Source organism: Prunus dulcis, chromosome 3, assembly GCF_902201215.1.
Source record: "Prunus dulcis chromosome 3, ALMONDv2, whole genome shotgun sequence".
NCBI classification, from domain to species: domain Eukaryota; kingdom Viridiplantae; phylum Streptophyta; class Magnoliopsida; order Rosales; family Rosaceae; genus Prunus; species Prunus dulcis.
In genome coordinates this window covers 17,210,051-17,227,081 of record NC_047652.1, presented here as the reverse complement: position 1 = coordinate 17,227,081, position 17,031 = coordinate 17,210,051, and the positions used below count along the sequence as shown (strand labels likewise).

Here is a 17,031-nt window from a genome sequence, read left to right as displayed (position 1 = left end):
ACTTGCTTTAAGCGACTGCAATAGTATTGCTCAATTTGGGAAGATATATGATTAGAAAGAAAGAAAGCATATAGATGAAAAGTAAGGGTTTTCCTTGCATTGCCTGTGAAATCAATCATCAATCACCCTTCTACAAATTAATATAAAAACCTTTTCATGACAGCAATGTCATTCATGATCGAGTAACTCTTAATCCCATGATATTTCTCTTTTTCATATAAAAAAAAAACGTTTTTATTATAATTTAGAATCACGCCAAGATATTCTTATTCAAAATAAAAATATTTCCTGAAAAAACACTTTAAGCTGCTTTCTCTTCATAAATGACTTGTTGTATGACCCATAAATATTTTCAAGTTTTTTTTGCCAAATGCTTTGAAAAAACTCTTTGTATTGTCAAAAAAAAGCTTTTTTTAAAAAAAAAAAAATCATTTAAACCATTTTGGAAGGGGTCTCAAAACCTATTTTACGTCAAAAATTTCAATCCCCTTCTCCCATTAAAGAAAAAAACGATTCTTATCTTATGCATCAATTATTTTATTGATATATATTTTTTTAAGTGAACAATTATTATATTGCCTTAAATATAAGGGTATATGTTGATCTTAAAATCTTTTTGGTGTAACACGTGGATTATTTGGGATAAAATTATTTTGGAGCCGAGCGGATACAGGACACAAAGTCATCCTTTGGTACGAGTGTTGTGCTCGGCGTGCCAACTACCACGGTCACTGCTAGCCTTGATAGCAAGAATAAGATTGGTGGTGTAGGTAATAGATATCACCTTGGATTCTGACTTTATCAAGCGACTAGGCCCAAGAAAGGAATGTGTTCTCGGCCGTTGCATTCTCAGCTTTGGTAACAAAGTTGTTGGTGTCATTTTGTGCTGGTCGAGTACTTGTATGACTACAACATTCGGCGAAAGGCTTTCTGCTGTCAATATGATCTCTCAAGTCCTCTTTGAATTATAAACTAAAACAAAGCTTAAATGAGAGACATAGATAGAGATGGATTGGATGGTGCTCAAATGAAAACTCTGATGAACAAAGTCGTTTGTTGATATATATAAAATATGAACTGTTACAATGATGGTGCTCAAGAAAACTTCGTGGAGATTTGAGAAAGCAATAAAAATCTAAGTCTGGTTTGAGAGAAAATTTAAACAGAATTTTGGTTTGATTTTGGTTGAGATGTTGAGTGTTTGAAAAATGAAGCCCTATACCCTATTTAGAGCATCTCCATTGGTGAGCGCTTGCCACGGCAGGAGGGGGCCGAATCCCCTTTTGCTGGTTCCAACGGGCTTAAGCTACTCAGGCAGCTCGTGGGTTCGACAAGCTTGGGTAGGCCCGAAGGCAAGAATAGCATGGGCTGTTGCTTGATGTCAATAACCAAAAAAATTAAAAAAAATACTAAAAATTTCAGAATTTTTTTAAATAAACACTTAATCATATTTTTCACTTCTCACACCAAAATTCTATACAAATTCCTCTCCTTATATTTCATGTGAATAGTGGTTGCCATGACAATATGTGAAAACACTACAAGTCTTTTGAAAGGGCTGCCACTATTTACATGAATAATAACAACTATTACTTCACTATTTGTTATGACAAATAGATGAAAGTGCTCTAGGCAAATATAGCTGCCTTCAAGAATTGTGGAGCTGCCACCACCCAAGTTGTTTGTGTGAGCCGCCTTCTCGCCATCACATCATGCCTTGATTACTGGTTTGGAGGTTCATTATTATGCACACTCCTTCCACGTGAGGCCCGAAGCTTCCAATCTAAGTGTGCACAAATTCCAAAAAGTAGGTAGACGTCGAATAATTCATTTTGCCCTTTTTGTGCGGCGTTCTGCTAGAGGTAGGTCATGTGACACCTTTTCCAAAGTCTCTGCTTGCAAGCAATTTTACTCGACTGAGATTCTTTGAGCCGAGGAACAAATTGCCAAGCTCTAACTTCTGAAGAGTTCCATGAAATCAGATTGGGCCGAGTACCTGGGCCTCGTGCTTTTGGATAATAAAGTATTTTGGGCCGAGCCCATTGTGTCACGGCCGTTGGTTTTTGGGCTCGATCCCCTAATTATGTTTTGAATATGGGCCTTTCTCTTTTTAGGCCCAACACCATTCTACTGGGTTATTGCCACATCATCTTCTATCATGTCGACATGGTATATGACTTTGGGTAAAGTTTTTCTTGTAAATATTAGAACAGGAATATTCTTTATTTATACATGAAGCGCGCAATAACTACATCTTTCAATTCGAAAAAACCCTTGTGACCTTGTCACGCTAGAAAAATGAAGTAAAAACAAAACAAAACAAATAGTTAGGGAGGGGGCCGCGGAATTACCGCGTATTCTGAGGTTATACAGTTTACCAGGGGACGCCGACGAATATCACAAATAAAGAGAGAGAAAAAAGAATGAAAGCTGAGAGAGAGAGAGACAAAGCCAAGCAGAGGTGGTGGTAGTCGTGGAGGTGGCAAATTGGTAAAAGCCCAAACTCAAACTCAAGTTTCTTATTTGGATTCGAATGGCAGAGGTTGAGCCCAAAGATACTTGTGACACCAGCAACACCAGCAACACCAGTGCCCATTCGAATTCCAACGCCGATCAACCCGACCGCCTTGTTCGCGTCTACGCCGATGGGATCTACGATCTCTTCCACTTCGGCCATGCTCGCTCCCTCGAGCAAGCCAAGAAATCGTATGTGTTCTCTCTATCTCGCACACTCTCCTCCTTTTCAATTGCCATGTGTTGCTTTTGTTTTTGTTTCAGTGCAATCATGGTTTGATCCTATCTTTTGCTTCATTTTCGAATCTGGGTTGTTCTTATTTTGGAGCTTCACTTGGTTTGTTTCATGAAATTTGTAACTTTTGTGTGTTTTGTCATCTGGGTATCTTTTATTTTGCTGTAATGTTTTGCTTATGCTGATTCACTTTTAATATCTGTGATTGTTAATCTTTTTTTTTTCTTTTTACATGAATGCCTTACTTTGGTTAAGCTTATTGGATTCACATACGTCGTATAATAGTTAAACCGATATGTAGAAGCTTGTATGAAATTGTAATCTTAAAGTGTTTGAATAGCTACACAGATGATTCCTAAGTTAAAACTTGTGAGGTATTCTCTTTTGACATTGTATCAGAACTAAAAACAGAGATACATGGTGTGGGGATTTTGTTTTTTACTTGATGTATTGTTTTGTTATTATTCGCGAATTCTATGTCTTTGTTGCTGTGTGTTCTGATTCTATTATGTTATAGCGTTTGATTTGCTATAGCAACTTTTAAAATTGATATCATGTGGCATGCTTATGTACATTTTTCTTATAAGTTCAATTTGCGATTTCAGGTTCCCTAACACCTATCTGCTCGTTGGTTGTTGTAATGATGAAACCACTCACAAATTTAAAGGCAAGACTGTTATGACAGAGTCTGAACGTTATGAATCTCTTCGCCATTGCAAGTATGAAAGTCCTCTGTTACCTTCTTGTCCCTTTCCACCTTATAATTTTTTCTTTCTGAAATATTTCTTTTGGTTTTGCTGAGATGTAGTGCTTTTGTTAAAGCTATAACTTTTAGATGTGTATGTGTGTGCATTGATGGCACATTAGAATTTCAGAGAGTTGTATAATCAAGAATAACAAAGATGGGTTTTGTTTGTGCAGGTGGGTAGATGAAGTCATTCCTGATGCACCTTGGGTGATCAATCAAGAATTTCTTGACAAGCATGAGATTGACTATGTGGCCCATGACTCTCTCCCGTAAGGATACTTTTCTCAAGCTCTCACCTTTAAGCTCCAGTGTTAATAAAATACTTCAGCTTTATTCGTATGTTTTTTTTTTTTTGGTCAGTATTGTTTCTATCAGTATACCATTATTTTGAAATATATGGTATATCTTAAGTTTTATAGATATAAAAAGTAGGTGCGGATTTGTTACACCTTTTCTGTTAGGAGTGAAATTTATTATGGATTCTTTTGTACTTTTCAATATGTCTTTTACAGTTATGCTGATGCCAGTGGAGCTGGGAAAGATGTGTATGAATTTGTAAGTTTGGCACAAAGTACTTTTCTTTTGGCTTTTTTTTTTCTTCCCTTTTTTCTTTAACATATAATTTGTTAAGTGATTCTTTTCTTATAGGTCAAAGCAGTGGGGAGGTTTAAGGAAACAAAGAGAACTGATGGGATTTCGACATCAGACATTATAATGAGGATTGTAAAAGATTATAATCAGTATGTGTTGCGTAACTTGGATCGTGGATATACAAGAAAAGAGCTTGGTGTTAGTTTTGTGAAGGCAAGATTTTTCTCGTGTTTTCATCTATTCGATTTTCTTACTGTGAAATATGGTTTTCTTGGGGTCTTGTTTTCAATTGACCTATCTGTTGATATGGTAACTTTTCCATGGCGAAGGAACTTAGCTCTCTATTTTTGTTTGATATAAACAGGAAAAGCGGTTAAGGGTGAACATGAGATTGAAGAAATTACAAGAGAAAGTGAAGGAACATCAAGAAAAAGTGGGAGAGAAGGTATGTCTTTTTACTAATGACAGTATTGTTATGCTGTAATCACAATCAGCATAGTGAATTATGTTAGGCACAAATACCTTTGTATAGTATCTTTGAGTTGCCATAATCACAACCAGCATAGTGAATAATAATGAATATCGTTGCTGGTTTCCTTGTATCATGTTGGCTTTGGATTGAATGGCGGAAATCTTGGGATTATTAACAATATTATAAGCTATATCAACATAGCGAACTAGAAAACTCATCCGCTTGTCAATTAATTCTTGGTGTAATACTCACTCGTAAATGATTGGTGTCAGAATTTTTCACTGATCAGGTGTGATCGTTTCATTTTATTTAATTTTTAATTCTGAACTCAGTGCCAAAAATGTATCTTCCTTAACGAGCTGAAAACTCCTTCTTTTATACTAAAGTCCATGTCTAGTTCTGGACTCTTCTTGGTAGTGTCATGTAGTCAGCACACATATGTTCTTCAATCTCCTTCCAACGAAGAAGTAGATGAATATGACAATCTTTGTGTTTCCGATTTGAAAATGTTTTTGGCTTCCCGATTCATTTACATTATACCTTCTGTTATTCATGTGGCTCTTGCTTATATGGAATTTCTTGGCTTTTTATAATTCCCAGTGTTAATTGGTATGCACCATGAGACCCAAATTAAGTCTGGTCAATGCCCTTTTGTTAACAAAATGATGTAGGATATGGGTGAATTGAGTATTTAGGTAGTTTAGTGGAAGCGAAAACAATGGAAAACAGAAAAATAGAACAAAAGGGATAGGTCTGGAATCACTCCAGGGGTTTGGCTTCACACCAAGTAGTCTCCAATATCTGGAAAATAAGCTTTTCTTTATATCTCAACAACTCAACTCCATAATGAGTTACATAGACAGGGTATTTATAATAATCTAACCCTAGAGTGAAAAGAAAAATTAAACTCATTCTATGAAAGAAATCCTAATCCAAATAAAATAGGAAATTTAGAAATCCTACTGAAATCTGGAAAAACTAAAAATCCTACTGAAATCTGGAAAACTTAGAGAACCTAGGAACTAACAAATAAATTAGGAAACTAATTAATAACTGCCTCTTCCATCTCTTTCATTTGTAAACCCTAATGGGTTTGACAAAGATGTCATCATCACAAAATTTTCAACTATGTATACGCTCACACCAATATACATGTAAACCTGCTTCTATATGCATAGCATGACATAACGGCATAAGATACCAACAAGCAATCGCCGGTTATTTAAGATGATATATATAACATTATCAAAGGGCCAAATAACAAACTCTGTTAATGAGTTTAACTTGATGAATGAAGGAAGATTTTCAAATTGACTGGACATGAGTTTAATAATTAGGTAATAGAATTGTCGAAGGCAACAAAATTGCTAGCTATTGCACACCCTTGTTTAGGGGCCTGAGTTCATGAAGTATACTTAATAAGTGTTATGGAATTCAAATCTCTATGCAAACCCACATACACTTGCACAGACATGAGAAAGGTTTTATCTTGAAGGAATAGATTCCTCCATCCTGATCTGAGAGAAATGCTCCTGTATTTGTATAACGCCATCACAATCCATTTGCTAATTACTAGATTGTAAATTTGCGTTCTCACCATCCAATCATTGTATATTTTTCTTACTGGTGTGCATTTCTGACTTGGTATTATAGATCCAGACTGTTGCTATGCATCGTAATGAGTGGGTAGAAAATGCTGATCGCTGGGTTGCTGGATTTCTTGAGATGTTTGAAGAAGGTTGCCATAAAATGGTAAAGACAATTTATGCATTACCAATTACATATAAACTGATATTTCTACAAGTAAACAGTGTCTTAATAATTTTGGCGTCCTTACCCTGCGATGTGGGATTTTCTCAGGGCACAGCCATCAGAGATCGAATTCAAGAGAGCTTAAGAGGGCAGCAGTCGAGAGAAAAGTATCTGCTGGAAAATGGTAAGGCGGATAGTGATGCTGAAGAATACTACGATGAGGATGATGACGAAGAGTACTATGATGATGAAGAATACTATGACGATGAAGAATATTATGAGGAGGTATATGGAAAAGATGGGAATAATGAGAAAGAAAAGGTTGAGAAAGAAAAGAATGAGAAAGGAAAGTAGTAGATGCTCTTTTCCATGCTTGCAGGATTTATTGGTTGTTGTACCATTGCGGCTTGTTCATGGAGTTGTGTAAAATGAAATGTGATTCCCTGTGGTTGAAAAGGGGAACTCTGAGTCGAGACATAGTGTAGTATAACTTTGCTGTTTTTTGTTCATCTATCTCCAGTGTGGTTAGGACACAGTTATACATGATAGTGATATTTGTCTTTGCGTTTCTGCTTGCCATCTCTGTCCAACTTGAACTTGTGCTTTGTGTTCACCCTCCTGGCAACTCAAAGGATTTAGATGGAGAAATACTTCCTTATCCCTGTTTTATTGCTCGCTTCTGTCTATCTATCTCCTCCGATAGGTGACATGAGGAGAGATATAAAAATTGTGGGGCAATGAAACGCCCGTTCAGATGGGATCATCTTTTTTACTTTTATTTCCTACAATAAAATGACAAAACCAACTTAGCTTTCAATAGTAACAGTGAAAGTTTGATGGGACAGTTCCTTGATCATTGCCTTGGGATTTGTACGCGTTCTGTGATTCCTATCAGATTTTTTGTACCATCTCAGATGTAGATGGCAATCCACAATGTCAAAGTCTGGTGGTCGACGTTGGTTAAACGCGTCTGCTTCAAGCATATCAACAAACATATCCCACTTCCGCTGTTGTTGTTTCTTATTTTATTTTCTGTCCTTTTGGTCAATGGTCATGCGCATCTCAACTTCATTTGAGAGACTAAAACCATTTTATAATTCATCACTCTAGTCACCTCTAGAGGTGTACGTGTGTCATGTTTTAGGTCCTAAAGCTCTGTTTAACTTGGCTTCGATACTTCGTAAATGATTTTTCTTAGATTAATCGCACATCTATATATCGTTGATGGAGTGCAAGTTCTACTTAGATCAATGATTGCAAATTGTGCACGTAAGCACAACTATATTTTTAACAGTTAAAAGGTGAAAATTCTACTTTTAATAGTGAAATGAAATGTCTCTGTAAAATTTTCAATTATATATATATATATATATATATATATATATATATATAAACAAGGACGGACCCACAGTGGGGTCAATGGGGTCAAACGACCCCATGGAGTCCATGGAAGCAAGCTACAAGGTAGCTTTGAAATGGGGTATGACCCCATGAGAGATTGGATCTGCAGACAAGAGGAAGAAGAAGATGAACATGGGCTGTGTTCTGTTTCAAAGGAGCTGGCCAAAACGACGTCGTTTTGGCCCAGCTTATAATTTTTTTTTTAAAACAGACTGTCCAAAACGGCGTCGTTTTGGACTAAAACGCGCTGGCCAAAACGGCGTCGTTTTGGACCAGAACGCGCGAATTTTTTTTTAAAACTCGCTGGCCAAAACGGCGTCGTTTTGGACCAGCGAATTTTTTTTAAAAACCCGCTGGCCGAAACGGCGTCGTTTTGGACCAGCGTATTTTTTTTTAAAATCCGCTGGCCAAAACGACGCCGTTTTGGACCAGCGAAATTTTTTTTTAAAAGACCTGGCCAAAACGACGTCGTTTTGGCCCAGGTGTTATAAAAAAACAGACACAGCTCAGTTTCTGTTCTTCTTCCTCCCGAATTTTCTTCCCAAAACACATATTTTCTAAACCCTCATACCCAAATCCCCAATCTCCACCCCCCACAAACCTTTAACCCTCTTCTCCACCAAGCCTTGAAGCCCCAAAAAAAAATTGAACTTTTACACTATGACCCCACGACACAAAAATCCTGGGTCTGTCCCTGTATATAAATTCATCTTTCGTTCCTATAGTTTGATGACATTTTTATTTTCATCCATGTGGTTTTAATTCTGACAATGTGACCCTCCTAGATTTTATTGTAATTTAAGGACATATCCAAATTTTCGTTCAAATTCTTGACAGAATAAACATATGTTTTTTATGTGTAGATGTATTTTGTACAAAATTAGATGGAAATTTAGTTTGTTTTTCCTACATGTCAGTTCAGCATAAATTTTCCTTTGTTTTTCCTTTTTGTTACAATGGACTTGGATTTTCTCATGGATTTTCAATCACTCATTACAAATTTCTGGTGACTTTTTCCATCACTTTGGAAAAAGGGGGGGAAGAAACTTCCTCGCAATTTCCAAACTACAATCTTGTGGGCCTTTGACATTGATGCAAATGCAAGGGAAAGGAATCAACTAGACTAATGGTTCAGATTGAATATTTGACTCTTTAGCAAAAAAAACACGTACTTCTCCTCTATTGAATTGTAAAGAAACTACACCATCAACTGATGCTTTTTTTTATTTTTTTTTATTTTTATTTTTTATTTATTTTAAATATATATATATATATATATATGGACAAGACCCGACCCAAATTCCGCTTTAGAATCCGAGCCGAACCCTGTGCGTGTCCGACACCTGGCAGATGTCGGGCACGAATGACCTAATTGCCCTTCTATACAAAGCACGATAAAATAACAAGCTTGACTCCTACCGAAAAATCGGCAGAGTCTTCCTTGTAACTGGATCAATACCAAAACATTTACACATGTCAAACAAGTATATATATATACAACCAACTGCCAGCATACGTATATATACATTCCACCAGTTAAGTTCTAATTCTAGGGCAAAATATCAGAGCAACTACTCAGAATTTACAAGGAGTCAATTCTTTTACAAAACAAAAGTCCTACCTCAGAAAGGAAAGCGCGGAAGGTGGAAAACGGCCCTGTGGTGGATCACTGTGCACGCCTACTGCCTGGGGGCGCAAAACATTGAAAGGGTGAGTGGACCCAAAAACAAGTTTAGAAAATTATATAAGAACATACTAACCCCACTGTAAAAACAGTTATACAAACTAAATTATTCTCTTTATTATATTCGTACTGAAATCAATGCACTCATATAATTATACATATATATGCCAATCATACTCATGGTCAACATTAATTTCTTAAGGCATTGAAAACAGTTTAAAACTACCACCTAGGTGTACCCCTTATTTCCGTCAATTCCTAATATCCGTCAATTCCTCGCATCACCAAGGGTGACACGTACTCGCAGGTCTCAGTGACACAAGGTCAGTACGAGCCGCAACTAGCAGGATTCAGGGGACCGTAGTCAGCTTGATCCGCATTACTTGCTCCACATGAGTTCGAGTACCAAAGAACTCGTGGGGCAACTGTCAAGCATGCTGACTAAACTGAAGGCAATACAATCCGAAGGCAACATCTGTATATCTGGGTACCTAAGGTGGTTTAGGAAAATATAAAGTTTCTGAAGAAAATCTGTTGAATAACTGAATTTCTGTAAACTCTAAAATTCTGCTGCCATTTATATGATAATATGATATTTCACTAGAATTTCTTTTCCTATATCCTTTAAAAGAGATTCCACTCGGCAGCATGCAAAACAAAATATTTAAAAGCATATAACAGCTTATAAAACACTAATCATTGAATAAAACTTATTCAAGATCAAATACTATAACTAAACTGCTTAAATTCATTTATAAAAACAAAGAGTCCACTCACAGATGGTCCGTGCTCGCTGGACCTCTTGAAGGTCTTTCCTGCGGGTCAATTAGTGCCCGGGTGCTTGATTCAATGACCATAATATTCTATCAATACAATACTCAATATAGTATTCATTTTAAAACCCTGACCCCCGGCTCTAGAAGTACGTGCATCAGATTAAAATTGTTCCTATGCCCAAAAAAAGTTTTCCTTCCACTTGGAATAGTTTAGCAGTCCAAAAAAAGGCTAAAGTCCTAAAAGTCAACTCGGGACCTCGCGGGTCCACGACCTCAAAATTATGATCCGGAAGCCTTAAGAAGTTCCAATATACCTAGGACACATGTCCCGAGCGTTTGATCTCGATCGAGCGGTCAGACTGATCACGATCGTACAATTGCACGATTTTTAAACCCTAACCCTAGGGTTCGCGATTTCGGAGTATCCGGAACTCCGAATCACAATCCGTCGAATCCTAAACGATCCTGGAATGGTCTAAATTAACATATCTGAAACTGATTACAATCCAACGGCTCAACAATATTGAACCCGGAAATCACACAATATGTAAAATTCGTTCGAGGCTCAAACGGTATCCAAATTGAGATCCGCGAATTCCTACGTGCTCGTGACAACACGAGGATCATTCTAGGACTGAAAGTGAGCTCCACCCAGCTGCCCACGCGCCGGCAGCGCATGGGTGGCTTGATAAATTTATGGCAGTCGGAAAATCTCCAAACCGCTGGTCCAAATTCCTGTCCTAGGTAAAACACCATATTTGGAACCACTTTTGTTCTTGGACTTGCCCCAAAATCTGGCCGAAAGTGGCCAGAATTTCAAACTCAAAACCGGCGGAACTTTGGATCATGGTTTGATCTATCTAGGCTAGAAATCGTTCCAATCCTACCCAACCAGCAGCTAAGTCGTGAAAAATAGGTAAGGATCCATACCTTGATTGTCCGATTTGGTGGCAGGATGACGGAGATCGACGACCGTGAAGTTTTGCACAAAAACTGGCGGTTTTCGTGGTTTTCCGGTGGGATAACGGCGGCGGCTGGCGTTGAGGTGGGCTGAGGCTGACGGTGAGGCTTGGCCGGTCGTTCTGGCTTCGGTCTTGCGGCTTGGGGTGGCCGGTGACGGGAGTTATGGGGGTTTGGAGGGCAACGGAAGGGAGGACATCGGGAGAGGGAGGGAAGAGAGACTGAGGGAGAAGAGAGAGAATGAGGTTTTAAAATCTGATTTTTCAAATTACCATTTTGCCCCTCAGAGTATTTTGATCGTATTTTCTTCGTTAAAACTCTGATTCGAGCCCACTTCGTGTCTACGAACTCGTTTCGTCGTGCTCTACGCAACGGTGTGTGTGAAAGTGTCAAATTCCTTCTCAGTCAAAAAGTCAACTTTTCTTTAATAAATTATTCCAAGGGCAAAATTGTCTTTTCCTCTTAATAAATTAATAAATAAATATTAATTTAGGTTTGGGTTATTATATATATATATATATATATTAACACTTCTCCTCTATTGAATTCTGAGATTTAAACTACATAATCTGATGCTAATTATGGAGAAATAAAACACAAAACTTCAGAAAAAACAATCTAGCAAATGGCACAAAGAAAAAGAACAAAAAATTATCAACATCCTAGACTGCTTAGTTGAAGCCCATTTGGCTAGCAGAGACATACAACCAGCTCCAAGAAGAAGAGCTATATTAGCCCCCCACTTTAAGTCTTCCATTGCTCTGCAATTTTGGGTTCATAAAATTAGCTGCTAGCAGATCAACAAGGGACATATAAATGAAGCCCTGTATTTGACCAAAAAAGTTAAGCCCTATACATTGCCTCTTAGGCCTTCTCCAACTCATTTGATCCTAAACTCAAATTTCCCCCTCCAAAAAGTAACTGTTTGGGTTTTGCCCGAACTCAAACCGTTTTTTCCCCCAACCCTTTAGACTCAAATTTTAAGTCCGCAACTTAATTAAATTGTTTAAAAATAATTTAAGTCTAATTTTTTTTTCATGGATAACATTTCTTCATTTAATCTTTTTAAATAACTTCATAATTTAATTTTTTGAACAATTTAACCTAAAAAAAAAAATTGAAATTCCACAAATATAATTTTATTTGAGAAATGGGTGGGTATTTATAGAGTTTGGAGTGAGTTTTGGGGTTGGATTTGATTTATATTAATTTAAAATATTATTTTGACTGTTGGATTTAAATTTCAACCGTTAGATTTTTTTTGTACCGTTAAAATAGCTTAGATTTAATATAAATCGTTGGATTTGGGTTATTGTTGGAAATAAATAAAAAAAGAAAACAAAAAAAGGCGAGACAGCTTCTGTAGCAACAGAGCGTGACAGCTGACGCCCATTAATTCCTCCTTACACATGAACTGCATCAGCCTTAAGTGGGCTCCACCAAAAAGTTTTCCAGTTGGTAAAATAGCTAGACTTTGAAGTCAATCCAGTGCAATATAATACTTCCAATAAGAACTCGCACGGCCAGGCTAGCCAGCCACACTTTCTTTCGTCTTCAAGGACATATATACCTACATACATTGCATAATTTAAAACCTATTTTTGTTTCTGATCAGGACATCCATGAAGAAGACAGTCTATTGCCCTCCATTAATCTGATTTGATTCCCTCACCTCTCTCTCTGAATTCAACGTTGTCAAGCTCTTCGTTGATCTCTTTCTTAATGATCATATTATTGCATTGACTTGGACCAAAGTTCGTGTGACATGTGAGGGGATTGGTTTGGCTAATAATTAAGATCATTATAAAACTTTATTTTAATAGTGGGGGGTTAATATGCTTATTGCTCAACATATATAGTCGCCTTCATTTATCAGCACCAGATCAATCGGCTTGTGCTTATCATATAACTTCATTAGAATAATATCCATTGCATGCCACTCTGTTCCTCAAAGGGCTATTATGTCTGCTCCCCAGTTAGATCTTTATGGTTTCGGTGGAATTCTGTAGTTGTTTCTTGTTGTTTTGTTCCTCATCCCAAAAAAAAGGATCGTTAATCTATTTCTGATCCTAAATCATTGTGGAACTAACGTTTGATTAATGGTTAGAAATTACCTACGTTTGAATGGGATGAATTCTGTTCAAAAATTGTGGTTCTTACTTTGCCTACAGAATTTTTTATCAATATATTTACTGAAAATATATACAAGTCAATCCAATAAATAAAGGGTGCCAAAAAACCTAGTATTGTTGAATTAGGATACAAAAATCCCTAATAATAAAAAAAATTAGGATATAAAAATGGGTCTATATCAATATAATTGATACCTATTTGAGATGGGAAGTAATTATTAATTAAGGAAAAAAAAAAATATCAGAGTTTGTGATGGGATGGCCTCTCCTACACATCCGGTTTCAAAATGGAAAAATTAATTGAATTTAAAAAATAATGCAACACACTATATCGTCATTCTTTGTTGAATTTTACCATTTTAAGCGTTGACCCTCCATGTGAAAGCTCTTGCCACCCTTTTCTGCTACTTGTTATGTCGACATTCTTACAACACTCGAAATTAGTACATGGGTTTTTCCGAACCAACTCATTTTTATGGTTGGTTGTTTCAATCCCTCTCTAAAGAAAAAATCAAATCCTTTTCTGACAAAGTCGTCCATGTCCACTCATGATTTCTGCACCATTATCTCTAATGCATCCCCTATTCCTGCATATCCATGATTTCTGAGTTTTAAGGTTATTGTTTTGTTTAGTTCATGACCTCATTATTTTCTTAACCCTTTTTAAAAATTTTAAGTCTTTCCTTTGAAGTCAATGACACAAAATACCCTACATTCTCCTATATAAATTTGCACCACCCCTTCAAACCTTCTCTCATTCTCTCACTCCTCTTCTTCTCTCTCTTGTGATCACTTATTTGGATTGATTTTGAGTACTTTTCTTCATATTCTGCCTACTTGTTTAGATTTTTAGGATGAACATACTTAGACAACATAGTTTCTTGGCATTCTTATGCCTCCTCCTTATACTTCCAACTTTAGTTTTCGGAGAGTGCACATGTGACAAAGAAGAAGATGAGGACCGGAACAAAACCGAAGCCCTCAAGTACAAACTGGCCGCGATTGCATCGATACTAGTTGCCAGTGCAATTGGTGTTGGCATTCCGACTCTTGGGAAGAACATCCCTGCTTTGCACCCCGACAGGAACATCTTCTTCCTCATCAAGGCCTTTGCAGCCGGTGTCATATTGGCTACCGGGTTCATACACGTGCTCCCAGATGCTTTTGATAACTTGACATCGCCTTGCCTTAAGGAGAATCCATGGGGGAAGTTCCCCTTCACTGGGTTTGTGGCCATGGTTGCTGCCATTGGGACTTTGATGGTGGATGCCTCTGCCACTTCTTACTACAGCAGGTCTCACTTCAAGAACAATAAGGCTTGGAATGCGGAGTGCTGTGGTGACGAGGAGAAGGCTGGAGAGCATGAGGGTCACGTGCATGTTCATACTCATGCAACTCATGGTCATGCTCATGGTGCAGTTGACACCTCACCTACAACACAACTTCTTAGGCACAGAGTGATTTCACAGGTACTTTTAATTTTCTTTTGTTTAGCAGAGAGTGTTGGTTTTTGATTTGTTATTTATGTTGGTTTATGTTTAGTAATTAGTGGGGAATATTGATTGATTAGTTTTGATCTTGTTGCAGGTTTTGGAGTTGGGGATTATTGTGCATTCTGTCATTATTGGAATTTCTTTAGGTGCTTCTGAAAGTCCTGACACCATAAGGCCTCTTGTAGCTGCCTTGACCTTCCATCAGTTTTTCGAAGGCATGGGACTTGGTGGATGCATATCTCAGGTAATTGCTTTGCATACTTGACTAATCTACAAGTTCAATTAAACTCTGGAAGATGCTGAGAGGATTTTTTGTTTTTCTTACTTTTTGTAGGCGAAATTTAAGGCTCGAGGAGTTGCAATCATGGCACTGTTCTTCTCTCTTACAACTCCTGTTGGAATTGCAATTGGTATCGGAATTTCAAATGTTTATGAAGAAAACAGCCCAACTGCCCTCATCGTTGAAGGCGTTTTCAACGCAGCATCAGCCGGTATCTTAATCTATATGTCCCTTGTTGATCTGCTAGCAGCTGATTTTATGAACCCAAAAATGCAGAGCAATGGAAGACTTCAAGCTGGGGCTAATATAGCTCTTCTTCTTGGAGCTGGTTGTATGTCTCTGCTAGCCAAATGGGCTTAAACTAAGCAGTCTAGGATGTTGATAATTTTTTGTTCTTTTTCTTTGTGCCATTTGCTAGATTGTTTTTTCTCAAGTTCTGTGTTTTATTTCCCCATAATTAGCATCAAATTATGTAGTTTAAATCTCAGAATTCTGTGTTAAAAAAAAAAACATTAAGTTGATGGTGTAGTTTGTTTACAATTCAATAGAGGAGAAGTGTTTGTTTGTTTGCTAAAGAGTCAAACATTCAATCTGAACCATTAGTCTAGTTGATTCCTTTCCCATGCATTTGCATCAATGTCAAAGGCCCACAAGATTGTAGTCGGAAAATTAAGAGAAAGCGTGTCCCCCCATTTTTCCAAAGTGATGGAAAAAGTCACCAGAAATTTGTAATGAGTGATTGAAAATTCATAAGAAAATCCAAGTCCATTGTAACAAAAAGGAACACAAAAAGAAATTCTATGCTGAACTGACATGTAGGATTGAGATGGTTCTTGGCCAAACCAATACTTCCAGTTTCAAAACTCCAAGATTATCATTATCATTGCTGACTCTTAAACACCTTCTTTTTTTTTATTTTTTATTTTTATAATGGTGATATAAAAAGATATTTACATATATTGGTGAAGGTGTATCTGTTTGTTTGTTTTGTTTGTTGAAGGTGTCTAGGAAGTGTTTTTGGGTTGTAAGTTGTTAGGCTTTTAGCCCTACATTGTGTTTTTCTGCTGTTGCAGTTGACTTGGTCCACCTGAAAAGAGATGTACATACCTAGTTGTTAGTATATCATTTGGCATCAAAGCCAAACATGCAGCATAATGTGCACTGAAATTTCAATCACTCATTGAGCACAACCAGCAAGAAGAATGGTATAAAGAAATGGAAAAGTAAGGAAAGCAACATGAATTGTCAAACAAACAAAAAGGTTGAGCACAGCAGCAATGTCTTGAAATATTATATGTACATGGAATGGAATCCTAAATAAATACTGAAAGTGGGAATGTCAAGATTTGTGGTGAATATATGTGATGTTAATAATAGTCATGGCATTAGCTGGGAACTTAGAACCAAATAAATTAAAATCAATTCTTTGGATTTGACTACAATAAGAATTTAATCATTAAAAAAAGAAGAGAAGATTGCTGTATTCTGCAGTGTCTGACAATTGGGATATTTTAAGTTGGACAAGAAGTGAACATTTACATTGCTTTGCTCCTGGCTTTCTTCACATAGCTTTCTTAGTATTAAGTTTTTGCAGCAAAGGTTTGCCACATTTCTTGGATGATATCGTCAACTTAACGTCGAAAATAATGAATTTTACAAGAAACAACTGCTGTAAATTTTCTTGAGTAAAAACAAGATGACAAAAACTTTTCCTAGTTTATGAAGGTAATTTATCACTCTGTTTGCTATTTCTTTCTTGAAGAATCCTGGCAATCTCAGATTCTGAGATGTTGCTTTTCTTTACTTAGCAGTTAGCAGTTAGCAACACTGTTTCTTTAACTTGCTTGCTTTGATCTTTCGGCTTCACCTACCTCCTCTCTTCCCATCACAATCTCTCTGACTCATGAATCATTCTTATAACCGGACGATATTCTAAACTACTCTAATTTACCGGCGCAATCAAATTTGATGTGAGTTTTGATTTATTATATAG

General features: G+C 36.9%; 2 protein-coding genes across 2 annotated transcripts; both read left to right on the top strand.

The window, feature by feature from the left end:
- Positions 1-2,243: 2,243 nt before the first annotated feature.
- On the top strand, positions 2,244-6,970 carry LOC117622522 (choline-phosphate cytidylyltransferase 2-like). Its single transcript, XM_034353222.1, has 8 exons — positions 2,244-2,706; positions 3,355-3,468; positions 3,671-3,766; positions 4,010-4,052; positions 4,146-4,301; positions 4,453-4,533; positions 6,214-6,312; positions 6,421-6,970. Exons 1-8 carry the CDS (start codon positions 2,534-2,536, stop codon positions 6,664-6,666), a joined length of 1,008 nt encoding a protein of 335 aa, XP_034209113.1. The 5' UTR covers positions 2,244-2,533; the 3' UTR covers positions 6,667-6,970.
- A 6,800-nt stretch (positions 6,971-13,770) lies between these two features.
- On the top strand, positions 13,771-15,607 carry LOC117623053 (zinc transporter 8-like). Its single transcript, XM_034353899.1, has 3 exons — positions 13,771-14,734; positions 14,853-15,002; positions 15,093-15,607. The coding sequence occupies exons 1-3, from the start codon at positions 14,120-14,122 to the stop codon at positions 15,396-15,398; spliced, it is 1,071 nt and encodes a 356-aa protein (XP_034209790.1). The 5' UTR covers positions 13,771-14,119; the 3' UTR covers positions 15,399-15,607.
- The last annotated feature ends 1,424 nt before the right edge of the window (positions 15,608-17,031 follow it).